This window comes from Eleginops maclovinus, chromosome 9, assembly GCF_036324505.1.
Source record: "Eleginops maclovinus isolate JMC-PN-2008 ecotype Puerto Natales chromosome 9, JC_Emac_rtc_rv5, whole genome shotgun sequence".
Taxonomy (NCBI): Eukaryota; Metazoa; Chordata; class Actinopteri; order Perciformes; family Eleginopidae; genus Eleginops; species Eleginops maclovinus.
This window is the reverse complement of record NC_086357.1, coordinates 992,131-1,008,598: the sequence shown is the minus strand read 5'-3', so window position 1 is coordinate 1,008,598 and position 16,468 is coordinate 992,131. Positions and strand designations below refer to the sequence as shown.

General features: G+C 39.5%; 2 protein-coding genes across 3 annotated transcripts in view; one reads left to right on the top strand and one right to left on the bottom strand.

Annotated features, from left to right (window-relative positions):
• Positions 1-1,927: 1,927 nt before the first annotated feature.
• pdzk1ip1 (PDZK1 interacting protein 1) lies at positions 1,928-4,942 on the top strand. 2 transcript variants are annotated; one of them, XM_063891225.1, is made up of 4 exons: positions 1,928-2,152; positions 3,354-3,471; positions 4,195-4,281; positions 4,457-4,942. In XM_063891225.1, exons 1-4 carry the CDS (start codon positions 2,086-2,088, stop codon positions 4,527-4,529), a joined length of 345 nt encoding a protein of 114 aa, XP_063747295.1. In that variant the 5' UTR covers positions 1,928-2,085; the 3' UTR covers positions 4,530-4,942. The 2 variants fall into 2 exon arrangements, with proteins under 2 accessions (XP_063747295.1, XP_063747296.1); XM_063891226.1 differs by having other exon boundaries at positions 3,354-3,523.
• A 145-nt stretch (positions 4,943-5,087) lies between these two features.
• patj (PATJ crumbs cell polarity complex component) overlaps positions 5,088-16,468 on the bottom strand; it is a 144,877-nt gene continuing 133,496 nt past the window's right edge. Inside the window, exons 42-49 of the mRNA XM_063891227.1 lie at positions 13,973-14,059; positions 13,487-13,649; positions 12,824-12,861; positions 11,451-11,573; positions 11,238-11,342; positions 10,813-10,918; positions 10,356-10,477; positions 5,088-9,571 (exon numbers count right to left, since the gene is read on the bottom strand). Of these exons, the coding sequence (XP_063747297.1) occupies positions 9,425-9,571; positions 10,356-10,477; positions 10,813-10,918; positions 11,238-11,342; positions 11,451-11,573; positions 12,824-12,861; positions 13,487-13,649; positions 13,973-14,059 (891 nt within the window). The 3' untranslated portion in view covers positions 5,088-9,424. The remainder of the gene's footprint in view (positions 9,572-10,355; positions 10,478-10,812; positions 10,919-11,237; positions 11,343-11,450; positions 11,574-12,823; positions 12,862-13,486; positions 13,650-13,972; positions 14,060-16,468) is intronic.

Here is a 16,468-nt window from a genome sequence, read left to right as displayed (position 1 = left end):
TTCAACGTGACATTAAGAACTGAGACGTTACGGTTTTAACAGAGACTTGGCTTGAATCTGTCCCACTGTATTTCACTGTACAATATTTCACCTTACATTCTGTTCTTATATAGTTTATTCTATTTACATTTAAAGTATATTACTTGGCCAATTTCAACATACTCTGCAGCATTTAGCTAATTGTGTTTATTTATTTTTCTGACATGTATATAGTTAACATCTGCACTTCTTATAGACTGGTCAAGCAACATAACCTGCACTAATTTACTCTAATGTATCATACTCTGTTTCATTTTGCACTATTTTTCTTTTTTAATTTAGTGTTATGTATATATAATATGTTGCATTGTTGGAAGAGCTCAGGACCTAATATTTTCATTGCCATAACTACACTGTAGCTACTGTGAATATGATAATAAAACCCTTGAACCTTGAATCCTGTTGATCTTAACTGTTAGGGAATGTTCTGCTTAGGTAGGTAAACTTTGAGACAGTTCATCATTTTCTCCTTCCTCTGTCTGCGTTCCCAAGGCATAGGTCTTTCGGCCTTGGGGGTATTGTAATCTCCCTTAAGGAAGGGCAGCTTGGGCGGTTTGTTGATGTCAGTCTATGACCATGAACACAGCACCCTACCCCCCAAGTGTTTTCGAGGTAACATTTAATTCACCTCGCACATTATTTTCTATGTACGACAGCTCTAGTTAGATTCAGGGTCCATATTTGTCTGGTCTCGCTGATGAGAAATGTTGTCATACATTCTGAACTAGTTAAAACCTCGGACTGTAGTAGAGTTCTTCAGAATTGGTTTTGCAACCGCTATATGGCTGCAGCAAATGTCTTGTCAATTCTCCGGCCATAACTTCAAATAAACCATCAGTGTTTGCCATCAAAGTTCCAGCTCTCCTGTGTCTCTCTGAGTTTGGTCTCCATTGCTCCAGAAGTTTCCATCACATTAACTATAACATGGCATGTAAAAAAGCGTATTGTTAAGTTTTCTGGAATATACTTACTAAATTATGGCTATAAAACATAACATGTAAACATCTAAGGGTGCTATCAACAACAGCAATACAAACTATTTAAGCCTTAATATGAGAGTTTTAAGTGAAGTAGATACAGCAGGACTCTGTGAGAATACTGTCACTGAATACAGCTGCTGTCTTCTGTGAAGCTGCAAAATGATCAGAGTATTTGATTCATGAAATATGTTTTCCTTATACAGTATATTTCGTATATATAAGTAGTGTTCCTTTACATTTTGCAAAGCACTAATCCTAACCTCAGATGATATGTGCATCTGCTGAAACTTGAGCTAATGTGAGCATGTCAGTTTACAGCTTAACCAAAATGGAACCTTACCTTACCTTATGTTGATTTTATAAAATGAAGTTTTAATTATTGTAAATCACTTCTCATTTTAACATGTTATTATATTATAGGAGAACATTTGCGCATACTTTTTTTGTGTACCAAGATAATTATAGAAGGGTTAATAACAAACTATTCTAATAAGACAACATAATTACTTTCTCCATCATACACTGACTACCTATGACATTCTGTTAACCAACCTTTGACTTCTCACTTCTGACAACATACCCTCTTATAAACAGCCATCAAGTGCTTATTTTAGGCCCTGTCTCCGACTTACAACTTACAGAGGGTTTTATTTAGCATGTAATAGCTTGATAGCTAAAGCTGGTAAAATCTGCAAGTGTTGACATTTAGCAAATCAATGGTTCTTAACTTGTTCAGAGAGTTTTTAATCAGTAGATCAAACTATAACCACATCGATTAAAACTATAGGATATAATATGAAGCCAACACATCTGAATGATGAAAACTGGTGTGTAGACTTAAAGGTCTGAGAGGAAACAGAGACAAGGTGAAGCCATAAACACTGAGCAGATAAAGGCTGTCCCTGTAAATCAGAGTTCAAACATTAACAGAACACCTGAACAATTATCTACGCTGTTCGCTCCACACTCGGGTTTGAAGGCTACACCGTCTGAAGCTTCAGGTTTAGCTCTTGTGTTTTTTCTTTTATAACTCTGTTTTTCTTCCGTGAGAGCCGAGGGACCAGCCATGGGGAAAGTGTGTGCGGGGGTTTCCTGTCTGTTGCTGAGTGTGGCAGCGGTGAGCGCCCAGAAAGGTACGGGCTGTTCCAATTTCATTTGATTTATAAACTTCAGAGTGTACTGACATTGAAAAATGTGTTAGTTTATCAACAAGTGGTGGAAGAAGTACTCAAATCTTTGACTTCAGTTACAATATATTTTGTAGAAATACAAAATGTGACTTGAGTAAAATTACAAAAGTATTTCCATCATAACTAATACACAGTTTATAATAATTCATAAGGTGGAGCTTATAGTGACTGCGTCTGTGTAGCCTAAACTACAGTAAAATGATAAGCCTTCATTGTGTTGATCATAGGTTTTCGATTTCGAAGAAATACATCTAGTAGAAAGTAGAAGAAAACCGAAAATACCTTGAAGTAGTACTGCTCTTGAGTATTCCTAACCACTGAATATTAAATAGGAGAGAAATACACTCTGAGGAGATTAAAAAAAACAGCAATGTTGGGCATGTATTCCAGAGAAAATACTAAAGCAATGAACAGACTATGAGAATATAACCATATTGCTTTTGATCAATGTTCCAGCTCTATAGGTTGTTTAAACAACGTTTAAGTTTAAGTTTTGCTGATATAGATAAGTGAACAAGGAAGCAGTTTTTATCTACTGCTAATATCCTTATAGGGGTCGTATAGAGAAGACACGCCCAGTGAACCAGTCATTTCTTATTAAACCCAACACTGTCAGGACCCAAGCGCAGCGTGAACAGAGGAGGCAGGTATGAGGGTGAAACAAAAAGCGAGTTTTATTAAAAGTAAAACTGATAACAAAAGGCTGGGTCACGTAAATACACAAAAAGGAAAAACAACCAACTACCAACCAGGGGCACGACACACAGGGCAAAACATCTACAGGAACAACAGGAAACATTGACAACAACCGGACAAGGAACAAGAGGGGCACAGAGACTAAATACAAGGGTAATCACAAGACAAGACACAGCTGGAGAGGGGAGGAGAAACACAGGGGCAACAGGTGAACACAATAACACAATCACACACAGGAGGGCAAACACAAGAAGTAACACCAGACAAGAGACAAGAAGGAAGATACATTTCAAAATAAAACTCACCAAACCCCATAACCATGACAAACACTGATTATAGTACTGCACTACTCAGATGTGTGCTAATGGTATTTCACTATTATTACAGTGGTTGTGCAGGACTGTGAAAGGCAATGGTTAAAGTGTTATGTTGTGTTGTCTGTGTGCAGCTCAGGGTGAGCGTGCACTGCCTCAGTGGCTCACCGGCATCATCGCCGTCTGCGGCTTCCTCTTCCTTTCCTTCGTCGTCTTCCTGGTGAAGAAGGCCTGGTGTGAGGAGCCCAGCAGGTCAGAGGAGAGCTTTCACAAACCTTCATCATGTTCAACTCAACCGGTGGAGGTGTTAGATCAATTTTAGTGGGAGGGGCGTGCTTGGGACAGTTTTCCTTTTGACGAAATATATTTGACTATTGTTGAAATAAACTATAACGTCAATTAAACAGTTTGCAGTTTGTCAACTATTTAAATGATTGATCATATTAATTTGCTGCTTCAATAGTGACATGAATTGTGAAAGATATATATATATATAACTAAAAAGATTAATAATACTTAAGTGTGAACTTGAGATAATTTTACTTAACTTTACAATTTTTATATTCTTAAGCTTAAATTTACATAAATCATTCAGTTAATCAAACTAGGAAAATTAATAAACAACCTTGAGCAAACATTACAGATACTCTCAGTTGTGTGTCCAAGTACACAGATCATTTCAGGTTTTGATTTATGATTATCTGAACTCTGGGTGGATTTGAATTATTTAGTGAAATGTACGGATAAAAATGGATAAAAAATATAATCAGACTAATTTAATATTTAAATTAATCATGATTTAAAGCCATATACTGAGAAAATAAATGCTTAAAAAAAACCAATACATAGAAATATGCTTTTCTTATTCTGTTTTTGTTTCAGGGGATTAGGACCCCAGTATTCATAAAATCTTAATTTTGATACATCTTATTACTTTTAAAACAATGCATTCTAATAAAGTGCATCTGTTTGCAGGAAAAAGACCACTGTGAAGTCGGTGAGAGAAAATGTTTATGAGATGACGGAGGAAAACACGTACGAGACCAGCCTGAACATGGTCAGGTAGGAAGAAGCCCCCCTTACTTTATTCTTTATGAACATTTTGCTAAGAATACTTAGACACTTTTTACTTAGGTGTTTTTATATTAACATATTTCTACAGTGTGGTATTAGTGATGTTATTTCCGAAAAGGATATGAACACTGAAAACCACGTTTGATTTTTGTGTGTCTGTTAGAAGCAAAGAAGACAAGAATGCTTACGACAACGTGGTGATGGACAACACTGATGACAAACTTACTGCCATGTGACCCTGCTGCCCTGGTCCTATTGGATGCCGTCCTTACCAACTCTGGACAGGGAAAATACTTCTTTAACTGTTGTTCGTTTTTAGTTGATTGAATCAATTAAGATATCATCCATGTGTACCTGGTTAACAAATGTCTTCTAAGATGTTTGATATGTGTTAATATTGAAATTATGCTATATGTATCATTAATAAGTTATTCAGAATCAGGTAGTGTATCAGCATGCATTCAGTCCCCTCTTGTGATTCGAAAGAGTGAACATGAGGACAAGCAGCTGTCCATCCCATGATCTTTCCGCTGATTAATAAGTTATTTTTTCTGACAAACTGCTGTGTCGCCTCCTTTCTGTGTCTAATAATTAAACACTCAGCCAGGATTGTTTCAATAAACAGTGGTTACACAGTGAGCAGCACTGACCCTGGTGTCTGACTGAATCAGTGGCATCGTATCCGTCTCCCCTTCAGAAACCTGACAATATCACACAATGATCTCACACCTTAACTGGAACACACACCTGAACACACCAATCAGATTATAGTTCAGGAAAAGTCCTTCAAGGCGTATTGTGCTCTCTTTATGGTTTAATAAAACATAGATCATTTTAGCACAAAACAAACAGGGTGGATGCTCAATAACTAGAACAGACAGATCATTCACAACATTTCTCAGTGACATCAGAGCCAACAGTCTCTTTGGATCATTATAAATGAAATAACATCAAACTGAGCAATTTGAGTTTTTCTCTAGGTGATAGACAGCCTGAGCTGCATGTTGCTTCAAAATGTTAACGTGAGATTTGAGCTGTTTAATCCTTTTTATAATTTATATTCTTACTGATTTCTGTTTTACCACTATTCCTATTCATGCACATTCCTCCAAAACATTATATCTGGACAAACAGTATTATTGGAGCCTGACTGATATAATATTCGTAGAGTCGCCGGTTCAAGTCCCCAAACAGACTTGAAATATGGAAAGTGGACTGCTACTTGGAGAGGTCCCAGTTCACCTCCTAGGCCCTGCTGTGGTACCCTTGAGCAAGGCACCAGACACCTCCAATCCCCCCTCCCCATTGCTCCCCGGGCGCTGCACCATAGCTGCCCACTGCTCCTAGTACTAGGATGGGTTAAATGCAAAGGACCAATTTCACTGTGTGTGCTCTGCTGTGTGCGTGTACAGTATGTGACTAATAAAGAGGGTTTCCTCCTCCTCCGATTCTATTCTTCTATTCATCATTTTCTCCCATATTTAAGTGAATTTAATTTGAGCAGACAACTGTTTATTTTTACTTTTCAGATGTAATTTGAAAATTAAAAACACAACAAAGTCTATCAAATCTGCTGTGAGTAAAAGTCAGTTTTAGTTTGGAAGGTCTTTTTGGGAGGGCTTAAAAGGTTCTAAATATGAGACTCAAATACCAAAAACATCAGTATTACAAAAGATGAGAGAGTACAAGAAGAAGACTGACATTGATGGTTGTGTGCTGCTTATAGATTTTTTAAAGGGACTTTGGCACTGTGGCCCGCTGCATGGAAACAACAGAAAACAAATACACTGTCCTGCACCACTGCGCTTAACTGCAACTTGTTAGCACCGAGTGTCGGTCGGGTCATTTCTCCTGGTCGTTTATAAAGATTGTTCAGACAGGATTAACATTAAAGGAAGAGGCAGAACATTACATTGTCACTGTAAAGTAACTCATTGTTGAGGACATTGTAACAATGGTAGTGATATTATGATCTGTACTGTAGTTAATTAAACAACAAAAGCCTTACAAATAAGTGAGTTAATTGGAAGGCAAAGTACACAGGAGGTTTATTTGCCTCACATGTTTTCTCTTCTTCACAACAAGTGAAATGTGAATAGACTGACAGAAAACACATATTTATGTTATACAGTGACTAACCTCCCCGAGTATATAGTTACTTCTGATGCCCCTCCAGAATAAACATCCACTTAGACATGGAAGAAAGATGCTGCTGAACTTGCCTGAGAATCATCATGTTTTAAGCTCTTTTTTTGTCAGTGACAGTCATGTCAACATATATAGTTAAACTGCAAATAGAAGTAGTTAATAAATAGTTCTGCTTACTTTTAAAAGTGAACATTTGACTAAATGTTAACAAATTTAGGGGAAAAAAACATTTTTATACAAACAATGATGGGTTCATTACAAACCAGAGGCACACTAAATAATTCCTTCCCCTTGCATTCCTATGTCCTCATAATTTCATTGAGCAGTTGTACTTTTCAAAGGAACTTACTTCAAAGAGTGTGTCTATTCATTATTTGTTTATTGTGCTCTGACTACAAGATCTCTTTTTTCTCTGCAAATAATACCGAATGACATGACATGAAAACTGAGGAAATGATCAAGAAATCACGTAAAATAAAGTGCAACCTCAGCTGGTTTTTGGCAGCGACTCTGAAAGAGACCGATGTGAAGGCAAACCAAAGCTGCAGGGTTTCAATCGAGGTTTCGGACTGTTCACACAATTATTCAGACACTGGCACAAACTGATTGGTGCTCATAATAATAACAAAAAAATACATTGTTAATTTCCAGCAAGATCAAAAAATAAATTACAGTTCATCTACTTTCACACCTACTAATAAAAGTAGCAATCATTAAGACAGTAATTATGACAACAAAAAGGCTGAGCATTTCGTATTTTGCACTTGATTGATATGTTTATCACAGGACCCCACAGAGACCTCTGTCCTCCATTCTGACGCCTACAGCTGCTGCTAAATACTTCAATTACACATCTAGATATCTGACCAGAGTACTGCGGTACCAGACTAAATGTGAAAATGTGATCAAAACTAGAAGTCGAAGTTATGAGGCAACAACTACCTTCCAGTTGTAGAATTTAAAGTTAAAAGCAACAGTCTGACATGTTCGACAGTCCTCTTGTTCTACGGCTACGTCCATACACTTTTTATGGAAGCATACCTTCTCAAATCTATTGAGGTTAGCTTTCAACATTTATAAGTAACACCGGTTATATGTAAATATTATAGTTTAAATGAAGACAGGGAACATTTTGGCAGATTTGTAGCCAATTGAAATGCTGTCTTTTCAACCAGCTTGCCGTTAAAGCTAAAGTACTATGCTAGCTAAGAATAGGGTTGCAGCTGTTCATCAATAAAAACGTTTGAATTCAAGGTGTGTGCAAACATGAGTGTTCACTAAATAGAGATATGTTTCTAAATATAATCTGCTTTGGTGTTGCTGAGGTGTTTCTTCTGTCAAATAAGCTAGGCTAATAGTTTCCCTTTATTTTATTTTCAGTCTTTGTGCTAAGCTAGGCTAACCAGAGATGAAACTGATATCGAAACGGCAAACTGAAAATCCCTTTTTGTTTAATTGTCAGTCTGTTGCTTTTATTGACACCTTTTTCTAGAAAGCCTTTTAATATTTTCAATCTCCACGGATAATTTTTATTATATTTTTTCTGTCCATGATAGCGATCATGTGGAAGACACTGTATCTGTTGCCGGGGCCACAGGGGATCTCCAAGCCCACCAAGTCCTGAGAATCATCTCCTTTGAGACACATAAGTATTTAAAACTTACATAATGTTTTCTTTTATGTGTCAGTTTGGATTTATCACTGGGAGAAAAATGAGTTTGTATGAGAAATTAAATGTTTATCAAAATATGGCACTTTTTATGAGAACCCAATAATTACATCGAAAGTTTAACTTAACTCTGTGATTTAACAAAACATTGAGGAAAAACTTCAGTATGTGTTTTGTATGAATAGGAAGATCTACCACATAAAACTGTGTCTCCATTACGACTCAATGTTTTTAATTTTCGGTTTGTTTTTTGTTAATTTTCTTAAGATTTCTTTGAAAATGTTAAACTAAACTAACAACAATAAACCATGGAAATAATCCACAGAAAAAAATATGTGTGTAGTCTGATACCGATTTTTAGAATTTTTCAATTTTTATATAGAAGTCTGGGACTGTTGATAACATTTTTCAATTAAATTGCAATTAATGATTATATTTGTGCTCAAGATGTAGGAGATATTTGAAATTAAAGTCCCACATTCCCATCACCATTTAAAAAAAATGCAGTGTTACTTCCATTTTGATGTGTAGCATCTATAACATCTGTTTCTGTTATAGATGTTGGTTAGTGTTAGTGAACAATCAGCAGTGTTACAGTCTGCACGCTACCCTCATCTAAAGTAGCTCTTACTCTGAGGCTAACACTTCACCATTCTTGGACCACAGAGGACATGCTACTCTAACGTGAGCAGCAGTGTCAGAGAAAACATATTTTCCCTTCCCTTTTGTTCCTCTGGATTATAAAGTGGTCTATGTTAAGGAATGCATTAACTAGCACAGGCTGGATTTAAATGTCTCTCCATCATGACTCCACATTGATAGTGTTTTGTTCTTAGATGTTATTGTGAGTTGGTAGTGTGTTTAGTAACAGAACTTCTTAACCTTTCGGTCTGGGGATGCCATATACAAGTATTTCTATTTTTGTGGTTAGCACTAGCTAAAAAAACTTATTTGAGACCGTTGGATGGATTTGACATTTTGAAATGCGTGTGACCCATACTTTAGTGTCGCCATGAGGTTGTGGTTTGGAATAAAATATTTAAACTATTTTATGGATTGCCATAAGATGTAGTTCAAACATTGATGCTAAGATGTGCTACAGTTGTCAAGTTAAAGATATTTTGGCGTCACGTTTCTCAAGGACTTCATCTAGGTTTCATGTGACCCAGCCTATGGCCCCTGACCCCAAGGTTAAGAAACTCTGTTTAAGGTATTAAAGTCAGACACACAGACATCAGCATGTACTGATTTCACCCACAGGAGGTGTGTGTGTGTGTGTGTGTGTGTGTGTGTGTGTGTGTGTGTGTGTGTGTGTTATGACAGGATGTCCAGTGTGACGGTTCCTCTCTGCTTCTTCAGGATGCCGACGGCTTGCTCGTGGGTTGCTCCCTGCAGACTCTCTCCGTTCACAGACAGGATCTGGTCTCCTCGCTTCAAACGCCCGTCCACAGCCGCCGCGCCCTGAAACATACATCAACATACCACCATGCTGCATTAACAGTGTTGGGGAGATACTCATTACATACTTCATTCGATTGGTGCTCATCTGTCATGCCTGGGGCTTGCGGACAACGCAACCCAAGTGGGTGGCAAAGTGTGTGAATGGGCAGGAAAAAAAAAAAGATGTAATAAGTTGCATTATTTTAATGGAGTTCGCAAAATAGTTGCCTACTTATATATATAACTATTTAAAGGGCTTATAGTAATCTGAAATCTTTTACATTTCATTTCCAAACAGTGGCTATTAATAATAACAATAATAAAACTATTCCACAACCTCGCTAGTGGCTCTCAAGTTCAAGTTTCTCATTTTAAGATGTCTGTTTGTCAAGTTTATTTTTATTGCCAAGTAAAAGATGTTGAAGCTTTGACAGTAGCTGTTACATGGGGATACATTTACACTAAAATGTGTATCTACTTACTGCAGGTGGAAGAGCAGCAAAGTGACAATGGTAAAGTTAGCATGCTAATATCAGAAGAGAGAAAGAGGTCACATGAGAGCGGGTGACAATTTGGAAGATCAGTTAGCTTAGCATATCAGACATTTCCCTATTTATATAAATAACTAAAACCCACAGTTTGCGCCATATATGCAGACAGAAGTTACAGAGATGAATCTGTTTGAACTCTAATCTTATAGGTGATGGATTAAATGGAACCTAATGCTTTTGCTCAAGTCCAGACCTGTTATCCTAGCTTAGCATGAAGACTGACAGCATATGGACACAGTTAGCCTGGCTCTGACCTTGCTGAAGACAGTCTTGACGTAGATGGGCAGGTCTCCATGTGGACTGCCGAATCCTCCAACGATGCTGAAGCCAAGTCCCTCAGATCCTTTCGCCAGACTGATGCTGCGGGGCCGCGGGGGTCCTGAAGAAGAGGAGGGGGTCAGACAGAGTAGGGCAATACAGTATTGTGTGTGGTGTGTGAGTGTGTGTGTGAGTGTGTGTGTGTGTGTGTGTGTGTGTGTGTGTGTGTGTGTGTGTGTGTGTGTGTGTGTGTGTGTGTGTGTGTGTGTGTGTGTGTGTGTGTGTGTGAGTGAGTGAGTGAGTGAGTGAGTGAGTGAGTGAGTGAGTGAGTGAGTGAGTGAGTGAGTGAGTGAGTGAGTGAGTGAGTGAGTGAGTGAGTGAGTGAGTGAGTGAGTGTGTGTGTGTGTGTGTGTGTGTGTGTGTGTGTGTGTGTGTGTGTGTGTGTGTGTACTCACTCGGGCTCCGCTGTGTGTGTTTCAGCGTTGCCCGACAGAGTGGAGCCGCTGGTCAAACTTTCCACCTGAGTGGCGATGGCGCTGATGTTAGTGTCTGCTACCACCTGAGAGACAAGCGCAAACACACACACACACACACACACACACACACACACACACACACACACACACACACACACACACACACACACACACACACACACACACACACACACAGTAAGAAAAATGGTGTGTCAGTTGTTTAAACTGATTTCATCTACAGTGTCTAAAGGTTTTAGCATCCTTCACAGCTTTACTATGTTTCATAGTGTCTGTTCTTCATTAGACCATCATTTATGAAGTAAACATCATGCTGTATTGAAGATGTTTGAGATCATGAACTCATCACCCAATGGGAAGTTGGTGTAACACCGGCAGTGTTACCTTCAGGCTGATGTTTCCGTAGCTGTTCTTCAGCATGGTGACCGCCTCGCTGTGCGACAGACCGTCCACAGACTGACTGTTAATACTGACGATTCTGTCCCCCACCTGAACACACATACATATGGGCTTTCTTATTTTATATGGGGTATTATTGTGTGTCATTGATACAAAAATAACAAATACTAACACACAGCCAAAGGTCTCTTCGTGTACCTTTAGTTGGTGCGTTTTGGCAGCAACACCGTTGGCCTGAATCATGGCAATGAAGATCGGTACGTCACCCAGTGGGCTGCCCTTCCCCCCCGCTATGCTCACCCCGAGAGAGTCACTGACAGTCTGAGGGGTGAGAGTGAGGGGAAATGTCGACTTTATTGTAAAGACTTGCTTCAGATGACGAGTTCTAATCTCCCCTCAATGACTTCAGCTTCCTCAGGAGTGCCAGTGTTACACCATCATCACATTCTGTTTAGAGCCGGTTTGTTGAGTGGTTGCTCAGAATGCTTTAGTCCAACAAATGACACCTTTGATTTGAATTCTGGTGTTGCTATGGTTACATGAGCAAAACCCTGACTTCTCAATCAATGTCGGCGGTAGGGGCATGTGCAGAAGAGCGGTGGTTATTGCACATCGTTTCAGGTTGGGCTGCGGGGGTTGGATCCCCCATGAGTCAGCTGGATGTTTGTTTCAAACACCCCGACCACTGCATCATTGCAATAATATATAAGAATTTGCATGTTTCAATATATTTGGTGTAATAGAAGCCTTATCGTTTATTTTCTGTAGCTTCTATAATTTGAGGAAATTGTTATAATTGCAGTACAAAAACATTGCTTGAAAATAATTTAATTAGTGAAAAAAGCTTATTAATGTTAATTTTTTTCTGCCTGTTGATAGAATGCCCTTGGTGCAGGGTGGCTGATCTAATTCATCTAGAAAACATTGACAGACAAACTGGCTGTTTGAACAGTAGGTCCGACCCAAAAATTCAAACAACCAAATGTCTTTGGGGGACTGCCTCGGTAATTGTCGCTAAAAATGTTTTGTCATACTTTGTCACAAACATTATTTAGTTTACATTAGGTAGTCGGACTGGTAAACATTGTGCCATTATAGAATTTGGAAAGGGTCACATATTTGCAGGAGACCTGATAAACATAGATGTTGGATACCCTTAAATCTCTCATAGGACAAACCAAGCGATTCGTCTGTAGAACACAAACACCTCATCTGACCATATTTTGTCTTCCTGAGGAAGCTGAACTCCGTCCAGACATCATGTGAGCATTCTGACACCGCTTCTTTAGAAAATGGCTACTTTTTAATTTGATTTTTTTGTTAACAATCAGAAGTTATCCTGAGTAAAAACCAGTGTCAGCACATGTCGCAGGATTATTAGTCCCTCTGTCAGGTTTAAACCCGCCATATACAAGTATTCACTTTAACCTCTATCAAGAACCCGATTTCTTCCACTGACAGAGTACTTTTTGATTGTTATGCTTATATTTTTGTTATTGTTATTATTTACTTGTCTGTGTAAGTGTTAGTGTACAGTTTGTGCGCACTTTCTGTAATACTCTTTCATTTACCCTTGTGATCTCCACTGTTCGGATACCAGCATCTACCCCTACACAAACACACAGAAAGGAAAAAATAACAGTAAGTGTGTGCATCAAAATCACTATACATCATAAATGTATCATACAAACACCATATAAATATATTATTTATGATTCCATGAAAACGTGTTTAAAACTGTAGTAATGTATTTCATTAAACAATTATACTTTAAAATCCTGTTAAAACACATTACATTACCTTACATTCTATTACCCCTTAAGAGACCTGTGAACATGCTTTGTAGCATAAAATCCACTCATTTATGTACAGTAACCCTTCACATGGGCTCAACTGGCACGACAATGGAAAGATGCCTTCATGAAAGTTATTAAATGTTAAGTGTCCCAAAGACATCATTCATCACTGTAAAAACAACAGGAAGCACGAGCCTCCAAACTGTTTACAGTTACTGAAGAATTCAGTCATTTCAAAGCATACACAGATTGAGGATTGTTTTTTATAAGAAATTGATACCTTAAAGGACCTTCATTTTGTATATTAGTGAAAATTCAGGCTTTGATACTGCGTGAGAAATGTTCAGATTGTTTAACCATTAAAAAAGCCTCAAACCACTCCGAAAACACAGGACAGGTTATGTTTTCTTCATGTATCCTAATCACTCCGTTCTGTACCTGTGCTGTTAGAGGAGGAAGTGCTCTCCATGTTGTTGTTAAGGGGCAGTGAGGCAGTGGAGGTCATTGTTGGGGGGTCAAAGGTCACAGGGTCAGGTGATGTTGAGGTGTGTGTGAGGGGCAGAGCCACAATGCCTGAGCTGTTCCCACTCACGTGACTCATCTGGAAAAAAGACAGGTTATACAAAACGTGATATTTCTTGCTTCTGTTATCAGCTGCTTCCTAAATCATGTTGGCACACTGCTATTGTAACAGACTAAAGAATGTTTATATTTATATTTAAGTGAGAATAAATGCACACACACACACACACACACACACACACACACACACACACACACACACACACACACACACACACACACACACACACACACACACACACACACACACACACACACACACACACACACACACACACACACACACACACACACACACACACACACACACACACACACACACACACACACACACACACACACCTCGCTTCCTTGTGAGTTGCGTCTGGAGGTAATCCAGGAAGCAGCTTTGAGTCGTCCAAGCTCCAACAGGACCAGACCTCGAGCACACTACAAGACACGGGAATACACAGTTCAAAGTATAAATATGAACAACTTCAGTGCTCCGGAGTACATCAGAGGATTACTACAATCGCACAATTTACAGATGTGTTTTTCATTTGTCTGACAGTCATGTCGTACGCCACAATTTCCATCAGTTGGTGAATTGGCCATCTTACCTAATTGGCTTTACAGAATGCATTTTACTTACTGACTTAGTTGCGCTGTCCTGATTGGCTTAAGAGGCATAAATCATCAATCTCCACATCCCAGAGCCAGAGCTTTGTTACCTGTCAGTTCTGCACTTCCATAGATCAAGTTAAGACAAAACAATTATAAAAAGAAAACCAAAAACAACTGAGGCCTTTAAAGCAATCTACTAACAGTGGGGGGGCCATCAGAGCCAGCAAGGCCTTCGCTGCTGGCCTAAACTATATCAGAATCACTGACTAATGTTTAAATATAGTTGTTACCAAGGTGGGAATTTCACGGCGGCCATGACGGCCATGGCCTTCATTGCCCCTCGGTCTGGCCGTGATGCCCCGAAAATAATTGTACGTCCTACGGCCACCATGTCCTTTGTGGCCCTGATACTGTTAAAATCTCGAAGTTGCTTTAAAAGTGTCAGAGCAGTGGTCTGGGCTCTGAACTGCATTAGTCCTTGTAGCTTGGATTGGTTGCGCACACCTCACATGTCATCATCGCATCATTCAATCATCATTGCAGCGTCTCGCTATAAGAATACAAGAAGGCCTCGTGTCTCTTTTTGTCCGTGAGTTTATTCACTTCTGAGACAGGTTACTGTCGTCCGGAACCACGCCCAAACAACAAAGAAGTATGTTAATTACTACTCGCACACACATATACTGTTAGCTCTCCCATAGCATTCCCCCGTCTCTCTCTCTCTCTAGGAACCTCCCTTCTCCTCACCCAGTGGCAGTTTTATATGTACAAAACTGGTGGGGCACGAACAACTTATATATATAAAGGCTTTTTGTACCTTAATACATGGAGTAAAGAGCGCTATCACAAAGCAAAACTTAACAATAGCGCTGACTTGAGATGACGTTTCAGTGGGGCTGCGAGCGCTTTGCTCCACTTGTGATTTATTTTTTGCCGCACACATTTAATGAAAAACTACTCTATTCAATGCGCAGTGTAGTAAAAAAGTGATTTGTTTTCCATATCATTCATGTGTTTTTATTATCAGAAAGTTAAGTTGTTTATTTGTAAGCTCCAAATCCTAATTTTTCCCTAAATGGCCTTTGTGCCCTGGCATGTGGCCTTTGTGCCCTAAAGAAATTTGTGACACAAAAGGCCAAATTGCTTTGCCCCTAAAATGACGAAATTCCAAGCCTGGTTGTTACACATAGATGTACAAGATTTGCTCTGCGTTGCGCTCGGCTGCGCTGCGTGCAGTAATGGTTGTTAATGTTGGAGTTTTTATCCAATCATATTGTTTCGCTGGTTCAAATAAACCTGCCCTGAGGCCTACAGAATCGGCAGTGCGGGCATTCTAGACAAAAATGCCCGCAATGACCAATCAGATTTCAAGTTGGCGACACCGGGGCCATCTAGCAGGTGTACGATGACATCGGCATTTACACGTCCTTTGATTGGATCCTCAGCGCTAGCAAACACTAGCATCTGTAGCTTTAGCTACCGGTAGCCACCTGCTGGCACACCGCATCTGTAGCGGCCTTAGCAACCTGCACAACATAAACTTTTTACCTGTAGATTTTAAAGCTGTCTTTCAACCCACAACGGCTGACAGCGGAGGATAAATAAATTGTTGAAGCTAGCAAGCGTGTTGCAGCCGGGGAAAGGGTTTGTCTGTCACTTTCAGTTCTCTAGGAGAAGTACTCTTGGCTCTAAGCCTCCAGCAGCACTGCAAACTGTAATGCTGGGAATGCCTGATATTCACCACTGATCCACTAGGTGTTTGGAGCCTTTGGAGGGTTTGCAAACTCGAGTTGTCTAACCAAGGCAGCGGCGAGACACCAAAGCACTGCTGGACACTTACAAGCAATGGTGCTGCCAGAAATACGACTGGACCTTCAGCATTAGCACCCATGGTGAGAGAACAGGACTTATTATTGGAACTGAGAAATCAGATAACCTGATTAACAGTGACTGAACTCTTCTTGAGGAAAGAAAGGATGGATTTTGTGTACAAAAAACGAACGTGACTTTTAATTACATTTTTTGATATTTTCTTCGGTTCGCGGCCGAGTGTGAAGCGGCTGGGATGAGGATCAGCACCTCCAAATCTGAGGCCATGGTTCTCAGCAGGAAACCGATGGACTGTCCACTTCAGGTAGGGAATAAAGCCTTACCCCAAGTGAAGGAGTTCAAGTATCTCGGGGTCTTGTTCTCGAGTGAGGGAACAATGGAGCGTGAGATGGGCCGGAGAATCGG